Source organism: Podarcis tiliguerta (genome assembly GCF_965153285.1).
Source record: "Podarcis tiliguerta genome assembly, chromosome: 16".
NCBI lineage: Eukaryota > Metazoa > Chordata > Lepidosauria > Squamata > Lacertidae > Podarcis > Podarcis tiliguerta.
In genome coordinates, this window is record NC_139549.1 from 22,810,757 (window position 1) to 22,832,132 (window position 21,376).

Here is a 21,376-nt window from a genome sequence, read left to right on the forward strand (position 1 = left end):
GGATTTGTTGTTCAATTGTATGATTTGGAATACAGGGAAGGGAGGTTTGGGGAAGTCGGAGAAATAAGATAATGCAAGGCTATTATGAAGATAAAATTGCTTTCATTTTTGTTGCTTTAGTGTTTTTATGTTTGTGTAACTGTGTACTTTTTCTGTTTTGTTTGCTGTTTATTGTATGTTGTTTTTATTTTTCATGTAAAACTTAATAAAATATTTATTAAAAAAAAAGATATAAGGCCAGCATTTTCCCTTCGGCTCTTTGCCACAGCAATACATTCCCTGCTTTGCTGCATTTGGTTCCTTGACTCCTTGTTTCTTGGCCCTCGGACCCCTGACTTCATGACTCCTTGCTTCTTGATCCTTGGACCCTTGACTTTGTGACTCCTTGCTTCCTAACCCTCGGACCCTTGGCTTCTTGACTCCTGGCTTCTGGACTCCCATTCCTGCTCCCACCCTGCCCTCTTGCCCCTCGCCCCGATGTCCCCAGCCGGGACTTTGATCGCCCGTGAACTGGACCGTGACAGACTTATCACTGTGCCTGTCTATGCTCCACGCTCTTCATACCTCTCTTGGTTCTTTGAGAATAGGGAAGAGGGAATCTGGTCACAGCAGGAAAGGAAACTCCCTGGCTTCTCTAGCAGCCTGCCTCATCTCTGCCTTTTGCCCCTCCCCCCTCCTCTCCAGCCTCCGCTTCTGCCTCTGATTCTGGACTGCTCTCTGCCACACCATCTTCCTTCTCATTATACCCTGTTACCTCTACAGCTTTTGACACCTTCTCCACCCAGTTTGCTTCCTCTTTTTCCTCTGACCACTCATTGCTGTCCCACCACTAATCCCCTGGCTCTGAGCCTTCTTCCCTTGGGGGTTCCCCACCTGGTGCCTCCCCCCACTCTTGTGAACCCATCCAGTCCATGACAAATGTATATTACTCTTTTATAATTAAGATCAATTAATGGTGTTATTAAGCAGGCACAGGTAGAATGGTTGGCTGTTAACTGGACAGAAGCTGCATTCACACCATACATTTAAATCATATAATAAAATAATAATAATAATTTATTATTTGTACCCCACCCATCTGGCTGGGTTTCCCCAGCCACTCTGGGCGGCTTCCAACAAAGACCAAAAATACTCTAAGATGTCACACATTAAAAACTTCCCTGATGTCTTCTGAATGTCAGGTAGTTGTTTATCTCTTTGACATCTGATGGGAGGGCGTTCCACAGGGCGGGCGCCACTACCGAGAAGGCCCTCTGCCTGGTTCCCTGTAGCTTTGCTTCTCGCAATGAGGGAACCGCCAGAAGGCCCTCGGCGCTGGACCTCAGCGTCCCGGCAGAACAATGGGGGTGGAGATGCTCCTTCAAGTATACTGGGCTGAGGCCGTTCAGGGCTTTAAAGGTCAACACCAACACTTTGAATTGTGCTCGGAAACGTCCTGGGAGCCAATGTAGGTCTTTCAAGACCAGTGCTATGTGGTCTCGGCGGCCGCCCCCAGTCACCAATCTAGCTGCCGCATTCTGGATTAGTTGTAGTTTCCGTCACCTTCAAAGGTAGCCCCACGTAGAGCGCATTGCAGTAGTCCAAGCGGGAGATAACTAGAGCATGCACCACTCTGGCAAGACAGTTCGCGGGGAGGTAGGGTCTCAGCCTGCGTACCAGGTGGAGTTGGTAGTTGTTTATCTCTTTGACATGGGAGGACGTTCCACAGGGCAGGTGCCACTACCGAGAAGGCCCTCTGCCTGGTTCCCTGTAGCTTTGCTTCTCGCAAAGAGGGAACCACCAGAAGGCCCTCGGTGCTGGACCTCAGCATCTGGGCAGAACGATGGGGGTGGAGACGCTCCTTCAGGTATACCGGGTTGAGGCCATTTATCTCACACACCCCACCACTGCCAAAAAAGAATGTTGGAAAATGTAGTTTAGTCCTTACCTTGCAGAGCTATAATTTCCAGCATCATTAACAAACCACAGTTACCATTATTCTTTTTTAGGGGGGGGGGGAATCTTTTTTAAATGTATGATACATATGCTACCAGAGGTCAGTCCTGCTGCCCTCCATCCCCTGGAAGATGGTAGAATTCAGTGGCACACCTGTCGTCTCTTTGGCAGCTTGATCTATTCCACCAACTGGGGGAGAAAATCCTGGCAGTCTACAGGGTGTTTTATATATATATACAGTTTGTTGCCAAGATTTCACCATCACATGTGTTTTGAGGACTGGCAACAAGCTTCTGAAACAGATTGACATTTTGGGCTCATTAATCTTGGGAAATGAACAGGTTTGGTGGAGGAGTTGTAGGTAAAGTTCATCCCCCTTCTTCTAGATGAAAAAAAAAGTTTTAAAAGGTAAGAAGTTCTCTATACTAGTCGCTTTCCTCACCCACTACATTAGACTGTATATTTCCAGATATTTTAGGAAGTGCACAGGCCTTGGTTTGTCACTGATATGTTCTATATCAATTATCTATTTCAACACCCATTTTGTGTGGGTGAATTTTAGATTCAAAGACTTTGTTAGCAAGAGAGATTCTGCACTGACACCCCTGCTAAGTTCACTTCTGTAATAGCAGAATAACAAGATGACTGTTTCTCCTATTGAAAAAGAAAAAAGAAACTAAATGCCCTAAAAAAAGACTTCTTGAACTCGGTAGCTAATATCTCTAAAAAGTACATTTAAATTTTATCTAGAGCAGTCTTTTTCTAATTTCCTGCTTTCAACTCCTCCGTGGAAAAACCCTTCAAATGACTGTAACAGAACCCATGCACACTGCAGCAGATTCTCTTAACACAGATTTCCTTAACCTAGGTGCCCTCAGTAGGGGCACCTAGTTTGGGACTACAACTCCCATCAGCCTTAGCCTGGCTAGCCAGGAAACAGGACTACAGTTAGCATAGGAGAATTTTGCAGTACAGTGGTACCTCGGGTTAAGAACTTAATTTGTTCCGGAGGTCCGTTCTTAACTTGAGGTACCACCTTAGCTAATGAGGCCTCCTGCTGCCGCCGCAATGCCAGAGCACAATTTCTGTTCTCAACCTGAAGCAAAGTTCTTAACCCAAGATACTATTTCTGGGTTAGCGGAGTCTGTAACCTGAAGCGTCTGTAACCCGAGGTACCACTGTAGTTTTGACAGCATACATGCCGCATGGTTCTGGAAACCACAAGAGACATGGGTATTCAAGAGTCACAATCACAGTTGCAGCATAGAGTGAAAATCACAGCCTCCAGGCCACCAACAGGGGCAGCTCCATATCTGAGGGGTCCCTGGGCAGCATGTTCTGTTAGGCTTAACCTAACTGGGGTGGCATTACACCATAGCTGAATAAAGCCGCCATTTAAAATATTCTTCAATGCCCCAGAATGTTAGGTCAGGGGCATTGTGGGAAATGAAAATGGAGGTCGGTGCCCATTGGGACTGGTAGAATGGAAGGCAGGGAGGCCACCAGCAGGTGAGGCTAGAGTCTCCTCCGTGCATGGTGGTAGCTAGTGGCGGGTGCTGCTCATTGGAACTGATGGGTTGGAAGGCAGAGATGGCCACAGTAGGTAGAGTCGGAGCCAATTATAGGCAGGACCAGAGACAATGACAGGTGGAGCCAACTATTTCTAGTTTTGTCCCATTCTCCTCCCTATCTAGGCAATGCTGATAGATCTAGCTGCTTGGAGTACCAGGCCAGAGAAAATATAAAGAGGAGTGAAATATACTCGGAGTTGAGAGTGGATTTCATGCTCTTTATTCAGCTCATAGTGGTGAGGAGGAATGGAAGTTCCCCCAGAATGACTGCTTTATATACATTATTTACACAATGGGCCCCACGTGATTGGCTATTCTGGGATTCTCCTGTAGGCCAATCAGGTTGTGGATTCACTTCTACCTGGAGAAGGATTGGGTGGCTCTTGTGGACCAATCAGACTGCTGCATTCTGGATCCTATTGTTCTAGGACCAATCAGACTGCTGCATTCTGAATCCTATTGTTCTAGGACCAATCAGACTGTGGCATTTTGGATCCTATTCAACACAGTACATAACAAGGAGCCTGGGGCAGGAATCAGTAGGGGACCCTGCCAGAGCCCTGTCAGCTGCTTAAGGATGCTGATATCAACTGTGGCTACCATGATGGTGAGGAAGCAGACTAGTGGACTGTGGAATGGCAACATAAAAGTCTGGGACTACAAAAGCACTCACATTTAAAATGGCTGCTGTGCCAGAGTTGCAAGTGATTGCTATAAATAGCTGACACTTCAACAAATAGAAACAACATTAAGATTGGAATAAACAGCCAACAAAATATTGGCTAGGCTAGGCTAAGGAGGCTGAGGAGGAATGGGTTGGCAGGAAAAGGCCATATCACAAAAGTGACACGATTGCCAGGATAAATTTCTCCTCTGTAAGTCCGACATAAATGGGCAGGACTTTCTACAAAGTGCAAGAAATAAGGTGTGTGCATGAGGGTCATGAATCGGGGCAAGCCTTCCAAATTGACCTCTGTGCTTCAGTACCACTGTGTTGTAGTACCAGCTGGCCTCGGCATTCTGTCAGCTGATTCCTAAAAGCTAATCCCTTCCCATTGGGCCTTATAAAGGCCTAGCGTCAAAAGCTATCTCCTCAGTTTGAGCAACTTGCCTTGGATGTGAGGATAGTGGCTTAGTTAGGGGGGAGCAGAACCTCAATTTGTATTGATTGCCCCCCCCCCCGGCTATGCCCATGTATATTTGTGTGTGTTTATACTGTAAATTACAGGGACGTGGGTGCTGTGAGTTAAACCACAGAGCCTAGGACTTGCAGATCAGAAGGTCGGTGGTTCGAATCCCCGCGACGGGGTGAGCTCCCATTGCTCGGTCCCTGCTCCTGCCCACCTAGCAGTTCGAAAGCACGTCAGAGTGCAAGTAGATAAATAGGTACTGCTCCGGCGGGAAGGGAAACGGCGTTTCCGTGTGCTGCTCTGGTTCGCCAGAAGCGGCTTAGTCATGCTGGCCACATGACCCAGAAGCTGTCTGTGGACAAACACCGGCTCCCTTGGCCCATAAAGCGAGATGAGTACCGCAACCCCAGAGTCAGCCACGACTGGACCTAATAGTCAGGGGTCCCTTGACCTTTACCTTTATACTGTAAATTGCCCTGTGATCCTTGGATGAACAGCAGTATATAAATCAATGAAACAAACAAATATAATCCTATGGTGACCTGTCATTGATAAAAAACTAATGCTAGGATTTTGACCTCTTTTTATGAGGTGTTTTTATTTTTGTTTTTGCTGCCCCTTATGCTACTGCTATGTTTAGATTATGGGTTGTTGTTTTTAAAGTATGTTTATAAAACAGCACAAACATCAGTGGGGAGAACTGGTTACAAGAGACTTAATTAGCTATTTATTACTGAAGAAACAACAACAATAATCTAAAGGATTTCAGAGCCAAGTCTGACAAAGGCAGCAGCAGCACATAATTATTAATTTAGGGGAGAAATAAAATAACATGTAGGAGGCTCTGCCAAGCTTTACTGAAACAGAAATACGTTCAGCCACTTAGGAAGGGGACATCTTAACTGTGTGCAGAACCCAAATGCTATGATTCAGAATAACAACTGTGGGCAATCATATCTGTAGTCTTTCTGCGATTTTGTCTAGAAAAGAATTCACTGCATCATATACCTGTCACAGCTGATCTTGCCTACACTAAAAACAAAGCACCTGCATTAGTCATTTGTGTTCTTTTCATGCTTCTCATCATACAGGCATTCTTGTTTTTGCACAGCCAGCTCTGAACAATGCAGTGTGTGGACTCAGCCCACTGCAATCATTCCCAATTTTGCTTCACGTGCTGTGTTTTTGCTTGGAAGTTGTCAGCCGCACTATACAGGAAAATTAAAGATTTGGGTGTCTTTCTTGATTTATATAGCTTAAAAACTAAGTATACCTTATGTCCGTGTTCTTTGAAATTAGCTTCATAACATATTATTAAGGCTGTAAGCGTTACTTGGTAGGTTAATACAGTAAACCAAAAGCTATAGCTGATTAAACGGGACAGATCTGAATAGGAGCAGCTGCAAGTTTAGGGATCTAGGTTTTGTGTGTGTGTGTGTAATCAATTTATTTTTTTCAGGTTACTTTTCAGGCTAAATGCAACTTTAATCCCATAAGAAAATGTAAACATGTAATAAGGGGATAAATAACATTATTAAAATACAATAATATATAATATTGTTCAAAATTTTCTAATGTACAGCTTCACTGGATTACTCTGAGTTCTAGTATAATGAGAGAAGAAAAACCTTCAGCCTCTCAGCTTTCTCCACACCATGCATTCTTTTCTTTGTCTCCCCTTCCTTGCATGATTTATTACACTAAACTGTGAATCAGGGTTCAAATCTGCACTGTGATGGGAAAGGCAGAACCAGTAACATGGACCATAGATTCATGGTTGCAAATTAAATGGATGAATGTTTTGTTGACATAGAACACTCAAGATTAGAGGAAAAATATCGTAGGTCCAAAATATCATGCAAGAACATAAGGCAAGATCTTGTTCTAGATCCAGTATTTGAGATTTTGAGGAATAAAGATTTTAAGAATTTAGTTTAAAGACCAGTTAACAAGTTGAGACTATCTTCAACTATCTTTGGGAGCATCTAAATCTGCATAGGATTGGGCTATAAGGTTCCCCTGTCCTTCAACAGCGAGCGCATGTGTATAAAAAAGAAAAGAAAAATCCAATCCATTTTTTAGTCCTTTCTTTTCAATTAGTAATCTTTTTTTTGTAAAAGGAAAGATTAGCAAACTTGGCTGAATTCCTGAAACTGACAAGGTATAATCAAAGGAACTTCAGTTGCAATTCAATGCCATCCTTTGCTTTTGCCCTGTACTCTGGCTGGGACCCAAAGGAGTATTTTAGCTGTCTGAGGGGTTCAGACATGACCACTGGGTTGTTATTTAAAAAACAACACTATTTCATTTCTTTGAAGAGTATACAGTGGCCCCTCGGGTTACATACACTTCAGGTTACATACACTTCAGGTTACACACTCCGCTAACCCAGAAATATTGCTTCAGGTTAAGAACTTTGCTTCAGGATAAGAACAGAAATCGGGCTCCAGCGGCGCGGCAGCAGCAGCAGGAGGCCCCATTAGCTAAAGTGGTACCTCAGGTTAAGAACAGTTTCAGGTTAAGAACGGGCCTCCGGAACGAATTAAGCACTTAACCTGAGGTACCACTGTAGATCCTTATGCCATTTCAGGATGAAGACTCCTCATCTTTGCTTTCAAAGTCTTTAATGTTCTTGCCTTCATTTGTTCTCACTCTGCCGTAATATCCTGATGCAGCAGGGATAGAAGGTCAAGTCTCTCCAGGCCTCTCAGTCTGACCCTCACCACATCACACCCCTCCCCAGCTACTCCCCTTCTCACCAGGCCACACTTCTCAGTGGCCCTCCTTCGCAGCATCCTTGAGATCTTTTGCCTTTATGTTTTGTAGAATGTCTATTTCATTCTACAGGTTTGTTTAATTACTGGGTTAATCAATCCCAATGCTGGAACTTCTTACAGATTAATGAGAACCCTACCTCAAACTACAGGGACAAGTTTTATTAGAAACATGTACACCGTGATCCTATAAATGTTTATTCAGAAATAAGAACCACTGAGATTGATGGGGATTACTGTTGAGTTAGAAAGGCTGTAGCTCAGTGGCAGAGTCCATGCTTTGCATGCAGAGGTTCCAGGTTTAATCCCTGCCATCTCTAGGTAAGCTGGACAATAGCCCTGTCTGAAACCCTGGATACACACAGTCAGTGTAGACAATACTGAGTTAGGTAGACTAATGACAACTTCATATGTTCCTACACTCAGGTAAGCAGTGGTAGCTGGTGCTCATTGGGACCTGGAACAGCAGAATACAGGGATCCTGACAGTAGGAGGAGCTGCAACCAATGACAGGCAGAGCCAACTAATTTTACTTTTGTCCCATCCTCCGCCCCGCTGAATTGTACAAGGGCAATACAGTGGTGCCTCGGGTTACATACGCTTCAGGTTACAGACTCCGCTAATCCAGAAATAGTACCTCGGGTTAAGAACTTTGCTTCAGGATGAGAACAGAAATTGTGCTCCGGCGGCGTGGCAGCAGCAGGAGGCCCCACTAGCTAAAGTGGTGCTTCAGGTTAAGAACAGTTTCAGGTTAAGAACGGACCTCCAGAACAAATTAAGTACTTAACCTGAGGTACCACTGTACTGAGACGAAGGAGAAGGAAGCTAATGGGCAATGCTGTCACCCTCTGGACTGTAAGTTAGAAGGCAGACAGATGGGAACTGGCTGAGAGCAGACTGAGATTGGTTGGGCAGTGTCTGCATTTGCCCTAATAAACCCGCCTCTGCTGCAGGCAAATGTATGTATGATTGCAGCATTAATCTGGGTTTTCTTGACACTATCTTATAAATTCCTTTGTTAGAATCTTGCAGATTATGTTTGCCAAGCTCTGCTGAAGTGAGAAATGAAATAGCCTCTCTCCTCTTCTATTCACTTTTAAAAAAATTTATTGATGATCTTCCTTGATCTCTTTGCAGGCTGTTTAGAAGACACAGCTTATTGTCAGAATGATCATCTAGGGCTCTTCTTTAGGCACCAGAACAGTTGAAAGTTGAAGTACTGCTGTCCTGAGATACTGTTTCTGCTGCTGAATCGGAAGGGTTGGGTTTCTGAGGGAAATTCGCAGGGGTTAGCGCATGCTGGAATCCGGCGGCATATTTCTGAAGGTCACAACTCAGCCAGTTCACCACATTGCCTTTCTCACAGCGGCCTTGCTTGAAAAAGCAGACAGCTCCTTCAGTGTTGGCTGAATTTTTGTTTTCATCTTTTATTATAACTATCTCCTTCTCCTCCAGATCAAATCCACCAATAGGTTCCATGTCACTGGACTCGCTAGTTGACGGCTTGGAATTCTGACCTCTCTCTTTTGCGTTCAGGCTGGAGACATCCACAAAGCAGACCAGTTTCCGCTCCTTGTCACTTTTCAGTTTTTCACTGCTGAAGAGGTTAACTTTACACAGGCTTGCCCGACAGTGCAACCAGTCAATGTCTGGAGCCATCATGGTTGGAATAAGAGACTCAAACTCAGAATGTTCTTTCTGCTGAACCCGTGCCATGTTCCTGTGAGACTCAAGATGTGTGTCTCCTCTTTCACTTTTCCATACCCTTCTACTGACAGATGGCACCTTCACAGATGTGGACACACAGTTGCTCTGGCAGCAATGACATCACAAAGCATCAGCCACAAACCAGTGATGTGTCAGCAGTGTTTTTAAAAAGAGACTGCATTATGGTTGTGTAATACTTCCAATGTCAGAGGCAGTATGCCCTTGAATACCAGTTGCTGAGAATCACAAATGGGGAGAGTGTTGTTATGCTCAGGCCTTGATTGCAGGATTCTCAATAGCATTTGCTTGGCTTTTGTGAGAACAAGATGTTGGACTAGAATGGACCTTTGGTCTGATCCAGCCGGGTTCTTCTTATGTTCTTATAACAGAAGGTCCCTTGTTTGGCTTTTACTGAATAAAGTGGGAAGGCATTTTCGGGCTTCTTTTTCTTTTTTTAAGTTGTAAGCAAGAACCCAATCAAGTAAACCATATTTATCAGAGCTGATTTTTTAAAAAACGTTTTTACGAACTTGCGGTAATCCGTTCCAGAAGTCCATTCTTAAACCAAAGCATTCTTAAACCAAGGCGTGCTTTCCCATAGAAAGTAATGGAAAATGGATTCATCCATTCCAGACGTTGAAAAACAACCCCTAAAACAGCAATTTAACATGAATTTTACTATCTGACGAGACCATTGATCCATAAAATTGTTACCGGAAAAATCCGAGGGCTCCCTTGGACAAAAAGTAAAGACACCAACCAGAGTAAATTGGAGCAAATCAGCAGCCTGTAGGCTTGGCCTTTATTGTACTGTTGCAGCAGGGTGTTCCCCTCACTCGCAGGAGAGAGGAAAGACCCAGAACAATGGTGTGCAAGACCTTATAAAAACTTTTGAAATTCCCCTCCTCTAGGTCAAGCCCACCCCCAGAAACATCATGCATACATTACAGAAAGGAGGGGTTGAGGGAGGAGTTGTGGTGGTAACCTGAGTGTCTTGTCACCTGGCTGGTTCCTCCTTTCTCCCCCTCCCATGAACCAGTTGTGAATAACAAAGAAAAGGTGCAGTTTCCTTCCCCCTGAGGGGAAGCCGGCCATGGTCCTTTTGTTGCTGTCTGCTCTGAATATACAACCGTATGCAGTCCATTGTGTCCATGATGAGATGAGCCTGAGCCCATCAGGATGCTTATCTCGCTTATCATGCCCCACCAGGTGCAGTAGCCAGGTATGTGACTGCTCGCTTAGGGGATTATGGCTGACCGTCACCAGGGCACCCCCCTTAGCTAGTCCTTGAAATATGGAGTAGAATAAAAGTGGAACAGTGCAAATCTGATGTATGGTTGATTTTCTATGAATTTATAACAGAAGTGTAGCGTATGTAGTGTGTGAGTGTGAGTGTGTGTGAAGTCTGTACAAACTGAATGATGGGGGGGGGGTTTCCTGCTACAAAATGAAGGCAATAATCAATGTACTGTACTATAAAATAAATAAGACAGTATTGTAGATGATTAAAATTATTATTTTTTCTTACGTGCACTGATGATAGTCATTGTTTGGATGGGTTTTTTTATCCATTTCTGCAGTCACACTATCAACCAGGAGCTGAACTAGGTTCCACAAAAACAAGTCACAAAAATGAAGTAACAAGCCACAGTCACAAAAATGAAGTCACAAGCCACAGTCACAAGTCAGTCCCATAAAACGAAGAACAAGTCACAGTGAAAAAAATGAAAATGCCACACAAACGCAAAAAAATAGCAAAAACAAAAGCTCCAAATATCACTTCTGTGTTGTGTGGGTGCTTGGGACTCAACAGCCGGCAGACTCAACAGGAAGCCTCTGATTAGCAGCGGGGGACTCAATTTACAAATGGAACACACTCAACAGGAAGCAGAACATGTTCTGCTTCCAAGGCAAAGTTCACAAACCAAAACACATACTTCTGGGTTTGCAGCATTCTTATTCCAAGTTGTTCATAAACTAAGCTGTTCTTAAACCAAGGTACCACTTCAAACAAAGCATTTAAATTCCCACCAATCATATACATCATTACCTCATTTCATGTTTAATACACATGTGCAATAAGCACTGGCAATTTCTGCTGATTAAGTTTTGATTCCGTGTTCTGTTACATTGTGTTAGTTGTGCATGTTGGGAACCTGTGTTACATGTAGCCATTTGCACCATGTAGCAGCTTATGTTCTAGCTTGGAGCTGTATGTTTGTAATTCACATATTAGCTGTATTTCTGCCCCAGTGGGGGCGGGGGCAGGGGCAGCAACTTGCAAAATAATGTTTCATAAAGAGGCTACCTTAACTTCTGTATTAGAAGGGCACTCAAGGATTTACAGGGGTACACATTATTACATTTATTGTGGCCACTGCCACACCATCATCCGTGAACCCAGTGGAGGCTGGTCTATGAGGGCAATTGCCCCACCATCCTCAGTCTGCTGTCTGTCAACCCTGCTTCCATATTTACAACTTAGTCGTGGGGACTTTGTCCATCATTCGCTCTGGCGCCACTGACTGCTGGGCCTCCCTGCCTTCTACTCTGCTAGTCCCAATGGACACCAGCCACCACGTCTGGTACATTCACGATTGAGGGCTATGTTCCTTCAATGGCAACATTCCAGGGGCCGCATGCCGGGGTGTGTGTGACCAGAGGCAAAAGTCGGCGGGGCAGCAGTTGGGACTCTTAATTTTGCTACACGATGCAAACAGTATGAGGGGGCTTCCTAGCTGTTATCTGTGTGGTGGAGCATTTGCCACATGTTATGTACTGAGTTGAATAGGATCCAAAATGCAGCAGTCTGATTGGTCCTAGAACAATAGGATTCAGAATGCAGCAGTCTGATTGGTCCTAGAACAATAGGATCCGGAATGCAGCAGTCTGATTGGTCCGCAGGAGCCACCCAATCCAACTCCAGGTAGCAGTGAATCCGCAACCTGCTTGGCCTACAGGAGAATCCCAGAAATAGCCAATCACGTGGGGCCCATTGTGTAAATAATGTATATAAAGCAGACATTTCAGGGGAACTTCCATTCCTCACTACTATGAGCTGAATAAAGAACATGAAATCCACACTCGACTCCGAGTATATTTCACCACATGAAGACTAATCCAGGACAGGAGGGGGGAATTGTGTTTGTGACCCTCCCTGAAATAGTTGTGTCTTATTACAGTATTCAAGCACTGCAGCCTTTTGTATTACAGTATATGCAGGGTGTGGGAATACCGAATACGAGCTCTGACAGGATGAGAGGAAAAAGCCGTTAGGACACTTTTTGAGCTGGCCACGCCCCATCTCGTTCCGTGGTCACGCCTCTCCCTGCTGTTTCGAAAGGGGAGCGTTGGAGACAGAAGGGCGCGCACCCGTCTCCGCGTGACGTCACCCGGCGAGCGGATTGGCGGAGAGTGTTCGGATCACGTGGCTTAGGGAAGCAGGTGACGCCCCTTCTCCTCTTCGTCCATTCAAACGCGGATGGCGGGAAAGGCGGAGGAGGCGCTTTTCTGAGGCGACGGCGGGTGTGGCTCGTTGCGTTTGGGGGAAAAGGGCGCTGAGGCTTCAGGGGGCTCCCTTCCTGACATGCCGTTGGGTAATGATGATGCATTAATTTATTAAATGTCTGTCCTGCCCTTCTATCCAAAGTGGGGGTGGATGCAAGTGCTTTATACAGCATAGTAACGTGATATATGTGTGTGTGTGTGTGTGTGTGAGAGAGAGAGAGAGAGAGAGAGAGAGAGAGAGCCGGCGGGGGGGCGGGGAAGGATTTCAAATCGTGGCTGAAGCCTGCCTTGGAAGTCGCGTACATATCAAGGGTGCGGGTAACCGGCGAAAGGCACACTGGACACGTACAGGGACGCGCGTAACCTGGAGAGTTTGGAAATTGAACCTGGGACCTTCTGTGTGCCGCGCAGATGCTCCAACTAAAGGCATAGGGAACTGATCCATCCAGCTTAGTATTGTTTACAGTGACAATGAGCCCTACCTCAAATTGCGAAGGATTGAACTGTACAGCGGTACCTCGGGTTACATACGCTTCAGGTTACAGACTCTGCTAACCCAGAAATATTGCTTCAGGTTAAGAACTTTGTTTTAGGATGAGAACAGAAATTGTGCTCCGGCGGCGCTGCAGCAGCAGGAGGCCCCATTAGCTAAAGTGGTGCTTCAGGTTAAGAACAGTTTCAGGTTAAGTACAGACCTCCAGAACGAATGAAGTACTTAACCCGAAGTACCACTGTACTATAAAAAGGTAAAGGGGTCCCTGATCATTAGGGCCAATCGTGAGCGACTCTGGGGTTGTGACGCTCATCTCGCTCTATAGGCCAAGGGAGCTGGCGTACAGCTTCTGGGTCATGTGGCCAGCATGACTAAGCCGCTTCTGGCAAACCAGAGCAGCGCATAGAAACGCCGTTTACCTTCCCACTGGAGTGGTACCTATTTATCTACTTGCACTTTGACGTGCTTTTGAAGTGCTAGGTTGGCAGGAGCAGGGACCGAGCAACAGGAGCTCACCCTGTCACGGGGATTCAAACCTTCAGATTGGCAAGTCCTAGGCTCTGTGGTTTAACCCACAGCGCCACCCGCGTCCCTGAACTGAACTATAGTCCTCTTTAAAAAAGAAAAAGAAAAAAGCCAGGGGGCGGCGGTTCAAGCACTAGTAGGAGAAACTTGGGTTTGGAAATGAGACCTCTGCATGCAAAGCAGATGAACTGCAACCAGGAACATAGTGAGCTGCTTTATACTGAGTTGGATCCACCTTAGCTCAGTGTGCTGACTGGTTGCAGTTCTCTCAGGGTTTCAGACAAGAGTTTCTCCCAGCCTTAGCTGCAGATGCCAAGGATTGAACCTGGTGCCTTCTGCATGCAAAGCAGATGTTCTGCCACCTAACGGTGACCTTTCACCTCACAGTTGTTGCTTCACATCTTATTCAACCCTGCACATGAGTGACCAAATAAATATATATTATTACATTTCAATCCCACTTTTCTTTCAGTGAGCTCAGTGTGTTGTATGTGCTTCTCTTTCCCCCCATTTTGCTCTCATAGCAACCCTGTGAGGCTAGGCTAGGCAGCAGTGACTAACCCAAGATTACCCAGTGAGACCCATGGCTGAGTGGGGATTTGAACCCTGGACTCCCAGGGTAGGGAATTCAGGGGTAGGTAAACCGTAGTCTTCTAAATCCTCCTGTCAACCCTGACACATTGGCCATGCTAGCTGGGGCTGATCGAAGAGTCCATTAAGGGCCACAGCTTCCCCGTCCTGTTCTGTGACATTCAATTATACCTTTAGAATTGTGTGATTTGAAGGAAGCCCAAACTTCTTATAACTTCTTGAAATTAATAATTCTAATACAGATTGAAAACAAACTACAGCATCCATCCTGGGAGGTGTCTGTCGGTGGTGAATTTTGAAGATGTTGAAGTTTAAGTATGGTGTGCGTAATCCTGCGGAGATAGGCATGATGGAGCCCATTGCCAGCCGTGCCTCTAGACTTAACCTGCTTTTACAGGTAAATGTTTATTTTGGTTTCACATCAGCATCTGCAATTCATAAATCCTCAACTTTCTGTTGTGTTGAAGGAGTAGCATTTATTGTGGCCAAATATTTGTGGCTGTCTTCAAAGTTATGTACGTCCCATGCAGTAAGGAGGGGCCAACAACTGCCTCACCCTCTAGGACCCCACTGACTGGTATCATCAGCCACCAGCTGATCACAAAAGTTGGGTGTAGTTGGGCAATATCTGATGCATTGGAGCTTGGTCAGTTTGGTCAAGGGGGGCACAGGTAAACATCTTAGAGGTTCTATTTATAGTTAAACAGTTTACAAATGTTAAATAAAGAAAAATAAATGGTACTTCCCGGAATTCTGTATATTCTACAGTTTGTTTACATTGTTCATATAAGAACTTCTCCTCTTTATCTTTATTTTTTTAGTATCTCTTAAAAGTCTTCTGTTAAAGGGAGTACAGGAGGCAGAGACAGCAGTGGTGACACTTTCCCCCTTCTTCATTTTACAGGGTGGTCTTATTAATGATTGCCTTTCAATACTTTTATTGCCATCTCTAATTAGTGTGACAGTAGACTGTTGTCATTAAAGCAGTGCTGTGTAGTGGTTAGAGTGTTGGAATAGGAGCCGGGAGACTAAGGTTCAAATAGTCACTGGGTGACATTGGGCCAGTCACTGCCTCTCAGCCTGACCTACCTCCACAGGATAAACTTGAGAGTGCAGGAACCATATATGTTTCCCAGAGCTCTTTTGGGAAAAGGTGGGAAATATAACTGTAACTAGCGCGCGCGCACACACACACACACACACACACTTCAACTATTCACCCTAAAAGCAGAAAAAGAAATTGAGCAGTTCTATATATACATAGTGACCTGTTGTAACATATGCTTCTAATTTTGCTAGCAACTATGAATTGTCTACCAATGTTCTTCCATTCTTGCCTCTCACTGGTATTTGTCTTCGTTACCAGGGGAAGCTGCCCTCTGTGGCACAGCAGCAGATGTCTCCATTTTCCAGGGAAGGCATTTTGGACTCCCTAATGGTGCTTTTCGAAGAATGCAGCAACCCTGTTTTAATGAAAATCAAGCATGTGGGCAATTTCATTAAAAAGTGTATGTCTTGTTGGCTTTCTTACAGCTTTTTTATGCAAGAGTGAATTTATTCTGTGAAGGACCTGTTCAGCATATACATTAGGAACATAGGAAGCTGCCTTATTCTGAGCCAGACCATCAGTACATCTTACTTAATATTGCCCACACTGATGGGCAGCAGTTCTCCAGGGTTTCACATAGGAGTTTTTGCCAGTCTTACTTAGAGATGCTAGTGAATGAACCTGGGGCTTTCTGCCTGCAAAGCAGATACTTTATCACGGAGCTGCAGCCCCACTGCAACAGAGGAAATCCATGTAGTAACAGCAGGATATTGTATTGGGCTTGTATGTGCATCCTTCCTTTTTACCCAGTGTAGAAAATAATATTCCCAAATGGAAGAGTCTGGTGAATTGAAGAGTTGGGCAGATGCTTCCTGGCAGCTGTTGTGCGTAGTTTTGGCATGATATATGTGTTGTGTACAAAGGGGCATCACAATCAAGTGACATATGAACAGTCTTAGGAACTGAGATATGAAAACTAGGAATGAAATGGCACCTTAAGGCTAGGTTATGAGTGCAACAATGGAATGTCTATGCACAGTTTTTTATAACAAGAATGCAAAGCTGAAAATGCTAAAATACTATGTTCATTTTTCACATGATCTAGTCCTTCCCCTGTCCTCTAATATTCTTAAGAGGGTCTCTTTTCCAGTCTTCAGAGAGTGGCTGGAAGTGGGGAGGCAGAAAAAGGTCCTCCTTTCCTTCCACTCTTCAGTTCTAATCTGAAATCTTAGGCGCAGTACTGTGCCCAGAGCTCAGAAGCGTGCTTGTAATAATGAAATTTCCTGTGCAAAATGCACCTAGAACAATGGGAGTTTTGAACACTGTGTATGAATGTTATGAAATAAAATGAATGTTATGAAATAAAATTATTAAAAAGAGACATGAACAGTTTTGGTCCCCTAGAACTGAACTGAGAGGACATGGGAACAATTTTATTGATGGGATGGCCATGGCTGTTTAAGTTAAATTCTGCATTATGCCTCACTGTTTGCTTCTCTCCAACGTAAAGTGTCTGTCTAATATTGCGCAGATTCGGACTCTGTAGCAGCATTCCGAGAACTTCAGCCCAGTGTGAAGGACTTTGAAGTCAGAAGTCTGGTAGGATGTGGTCACTTTGCAGAAGTGCAGGTAGTGAGAGAGAAGGCAACTGGCGATGTGTACGCCATGAAGGTGATGAGCAAGGAGAGGCTGCTGGCACAGGATCATGTAAGTTCCTGTTTTGATTTTATAATCTTCAAATTGCTCATAACCTTTTCATAGTGAGAAAGCTTGTTAACAGGGTATGGAATCAGGAGTTCCAGTTGTGATCCAGATTTAAATATACAGTTGCCCCAGAGCAAGATCAAATAACCTGTGCCCATAGAAGTGGCAGAGAACGGGCTTCTCTGGCATCTGTGTGAAGTGCAAAACTTTAAAGTGCTTGGCTGCTGTGGGGCTTGCAACACCCCAACTTACATTTGCCACCACCTCCTGCTTCATCCTAACTTCTGAGTGAGAGGAACTCAGAAGAGTAGCAGGTTAAATTTCTCCTGGGAGGGGACAACTTCCCACTCATAATGGAGTGAGTTTCCTCCCCTTGGTCAAAGCATATAATGAATGGTCTGACAAGCAGCAGAAAATATGGCCTGACAAGCAGCAGAAGATCTGAGTTGTCAAAAATTGTATGGTCAAATCCCAGGTTCCAAATTTAGAGGCTGCATTGAGATTAGAATGGAGGGGAAACAGGTAACGTAAGTCACCCCCCCCACCCTGTTTCCTCTAAGTAACATAAGCTAAGTAGTCTTAAAAAGGAAGCTCAAACTTTCAGGAACTATACATGATCCTCCTGAAAGCAGGATGCTACATGACACAGAAGCTGACAGCATTTCCATGGGGAATAATAACCCCCCTCTTTTTAACTGTAGAATTGCAGGAGAGGGTTGTCAGGGAGGGAGATGGATCCTCTGATCAGGTTTGGCTGTGTGGCCTTGGGCACACCTGTAGAGACAGAGTTTTGATGCATGAGACACCTGACGCCCAACATTTAGACAGCGAAAGATAGGCCACCTGCACCTTTCAACAACCCAGGAAGATAAAAGGTGAGAGCTGAGACAGCTTTCTCATCTACTCCTAATACACCAAGCGATCAGTGCATTCTGGAATAGGCCGTATGGAGGCTGCTGGAAACACAACAGGTAGATTGTTATGTAATGGAGAAGCTTGGTCATTCAGCCAGGTTCATCAGATTTTTAAAACAGAGATAGACAGTTGAATTTTTTAAGCTCTGTGCTAAGGAAATAATTCCCAGAAAAGTCATTCTGCATTCAAATGTTGCAGATTAGTACGATGTGCAAATGATGTGTTGTGAATCATATAGTATTTTATCAAAGAGCACAAAAGATTCTTTAGGAGGGAGAGACATTGTGTGAAAAAGTGAATAACAGGCTGTGTGGGGAGGGAAAATGTAATTGAAGACCATGAATGCTGGAACTTTAAACATGCAGCTTTTCAAAATATATAGCTTTCTCCATGATGGCTAGGAACTTGGTTTTTAAAATCCGAAGGCTGACAGTTTCAGAAAAGGAAAGCTAGATCCATACTAGATGAAAGACTTTAGACGTGAGTGACTGTTGCTGCTGAATCTTCAAAATGCAAATCTGCACTCACTTTATTGTTCCTCCAAGGAGTTGATGATTTATTAATATTTACTCCTCACAGGTATTATTCTTTGAGGAAGAAAGGAATATATTATCCCAGAGTACCAGCCCTTGGATTCCACAGTTGCATTATGCATTTCAAGACAAAAAGAATCTTTATTTGGTGAGTTGTATTTGCAGCATCACTTCAAGTGAGCTGACAGCTTTTACTTTCACACGCCAGGCAAGTTGCTCGCTGCTGGAGACCACTGGGTAGAGTTTGATTCTACCACATTCACTTCAAAGCAATTACAGGAGGAAACTAGTCATTAAATCTTCCTGTTAGGAAAGGTGGGAGCCTTTCTGCAGAACAGTGAATACTTCAATCCGAGAATGAAGAATCCTTGACAGTTAATTAACTTTTTTTTCCAATTATCAAACTATTTAAATGTTAACATTTTAAGAAGGGGAAAAGCATGATTGATAAAGAATTTGATACCTTCGGGCCTGCGTGGGTAATACTTCTCCCCTTCCACTGTACACAGTGAGGTGGAGAGTGAATTTATTCTCTTCTGTGCATACAGAAGCCACTATTTAACTATGCTGAAATACTTGCTCTGGTTCAAGCCACACTCTATAGTAAACCATGCTATGACTCAAGCAGGTGCTTTTAGCATTGTGGCTGGACTTCTCTTCCCATTGAAACGAAGCAGACTCAACATTGCAATGTTTTGGGTCACCTGACTGCAAACTTTTCTTTTTTCCCAAGGCTTCTCAAATGAATCTATTTTATTTCTGCAGTTTTTAATTCTTCTTGGTTTTTAAGTTTTAATACTGTTTTTATTATCTCTATCTTACAGTTTGTTTTACACTTCACTTTTTAATGCTGGTATATTGCTTTATCCAGGGATGGCCAAACTTGGCCCTCCAGCTGTTTTGGGATTACAACTCCCATCATCCCTAGCTAACAGGACCAGTGGTCAGGAATGATGGGAATTGTAGTCCCAAAACAGCTGGAGGGCCAAGTTTGGCCGTGCCTGGAAACGTACTGTGTTTTTTTGTTTCTATATTTTGATTGACTGGTGAAGTTTGTTTTTGCGGGAGATGTAAGCCAGTGGAGGAAGCGGGGGGTTCACATTTTAAAATAAAAAAGCATTACCTGCTATGCACAAAGAAGGCAAAGGGAGCAGGGCAGTGTATCTTCTTGAGACTTGTTGCATGTGTTTGCATTTGTATTTCTTGCATTGATACCCTGCCTTTTTCTTCAGGGAGCTCAAGGTCCTTCAGGGAGCTCAAGGTTCCTTGGTTCTTCCCCATTTCCTTTAATCCCCACAACAACCCGGTGAGGTAGGTTAGGCTGAGATGCAGTGACTGGCCCAAGGCCACCCAGTGAGTTTCATGACCCAGTAAGGTTTGAACCCTGGTCTCTCCTAGTTCCTAGTCCACCATTATGCCACACTGGTGAATGTGAGGAGAAGAGACTGAGCAAGCTATCAGTGTGTGTGATACTTCACAAAGGTTTGACAGGACCTTCCCTAAGAAGCTTAAAATTTAAAATAGACACAGGGAAAGAACAGAGGAGATCATGCAACTTTGGATGACAATTCCTATCAGCCATAGCCAGCATGACATTGCCCCCAAGCCTATCATCCTGAAAAACGTATGCGTACCTCAGACATAAATGAGTGGGCCAAGACTGCAATCCTAAACAGGCCTTCACCAACCTGGTGCCCTCCATCTCTTTGGGACTACAAAGCCCATCAGCTATATCATCATAAACTTTCATCATCATCATCAACTTTATTGCACTAGCCAAAGGCCATGGCATCATTCACAAAGGGAACAAAAAGAAAAGCAAAAATAACCATAAAAACATCAGCCACTGCAGATACAATAAACCATGGTCACGTCTCCTAAGAATTGTTTGTTGCATATGATAGAATAGCAGGGGGTTCTCAGGTAGAATGTGCCAGCTTAAATGCCCGAATCACCTTTATCTAGTTCTTTTCTCCTGATCTTCTTAGCTGCCAACGCATACAGTGTTACTTTATAAGTTATGAAGTCATCAATACCCATCAGCTATAGTTAACACAGCAATTTTCCAGCCATTTTTGTAGTCAAGCCACATTAAAAAGAAATACTTTTTGATTCATCTAGGGTCCCGTACTCCAACTTTAATTACTGGATTGGAAGAAAGATTAGTGCTTTTGAATTTCTTTTGTTGTAGCAAAGCTGAATATATTGAGAACACAGAAAATGTTCTTTAAATTATTGTTTGTTTGCTGATGCTGTGTGCTTTTCATAGTAGAAGAGCTTCACAAAGCTTTGCTTTCTTTTTGTCTGTTTACTTTGAAATTGCATGAAGGTTATGGAATATGAGCCTGGAGGAGATCTTCTGTCCTTCCTAAACAGATACGAGGATCAACTTGATGAAAGCACTATTCAGTTTTATCTAGCGGAGTTAGTTCTGGCCATCCATAGTGTCCATCAAATGGGCTATGCCCACCGGTAAGTGTTGCTGTGCCTCACACCAGTAGGCTTAATTCAACACTGGGAATAATGGATCGTTTTGGAAATCAGTGAAGGGAACAGTTTTGGAAAGTATCAATACTTTCTTCTAACTGTATCTGGAGACATCACCCTTAAGATAGTACTAAGATCGCTGGAGTCAAACATCTGTTTTAGGCAGTGGGCTTCTAGAATTTGAACAGCACACCCTGTTGCAATATTGCCATCAGCTTTTGAAACTCTCTTGAGTTCACTGAAGAATTCTCAGTAGCTTTATTGCCTAAGAAGAAGAGGAGTTTGGATTGGATACCCCGCTTTATCACTACTCTAAGGAGTCTCAAGGGGGACGCGGGTGGCGCTGTGGGTAAAACCACAGAGCCTAGGACTTGCCGATCGCATGGTCGGCGGTTCAAATCCCCGCGACGGGGTGCGCTCCCGTCATTTGGTCCCAGCGCCTGCCAACCTAGCAGT

At 44.2% G+C, this 21,376-nt stretch overlaps 1 protein-coding gene across 11 annotated transcripts in view; it reads left to right on the forward strand.

Annotated features, from left to right (window-relative positions):
* The first annotated feature begins 12,559 nt into the window (after positions 1–12,559).
* The window catches only part of CIT (citron rho-interacting serine/threonine kinase), a 111,273-nt gene continuing 102,456 nt past the window's right edge, over positions 12,560–21,376 (forward strand). For 7 of the 11 annotated variants that reach the window (XM_083417521.1, XM_083417516.1, XM_083417518.1 and 4 more), the window contains exons 1-6: positions 12,581–12,713; positions 14,476–14,630; positions 15,600–15,741; positions 16,813–16,988; positions 18,480–18,581; positions 20,763–20,905. In XM_083417521.1, the coding sequence (XP_083273647.1) occupies positions 14,535–14,630; positions 15,600–15,741; positions 16,813–16,988; positions 18,480–18,581; positions 20,763–20,905 (659 nt within the window). In that variant the 5' untranslated portion in view covers positions 12,581–12,713; positions 14,476–14,534. Of the gene's footprint in view, positions 12,714–14,475; positions 14,631–15,599; positions 15,742–16,812; positions 16,989–18,479; positions 18,582–20,762; positions 20,906–21,376 lie in introns of all 11 variants that reach the window. The other 4 variants (XM_083417524.1, XM_083417527.1, XM_083417525.1 and 1 more) reach the window with 2 other exon arrangements.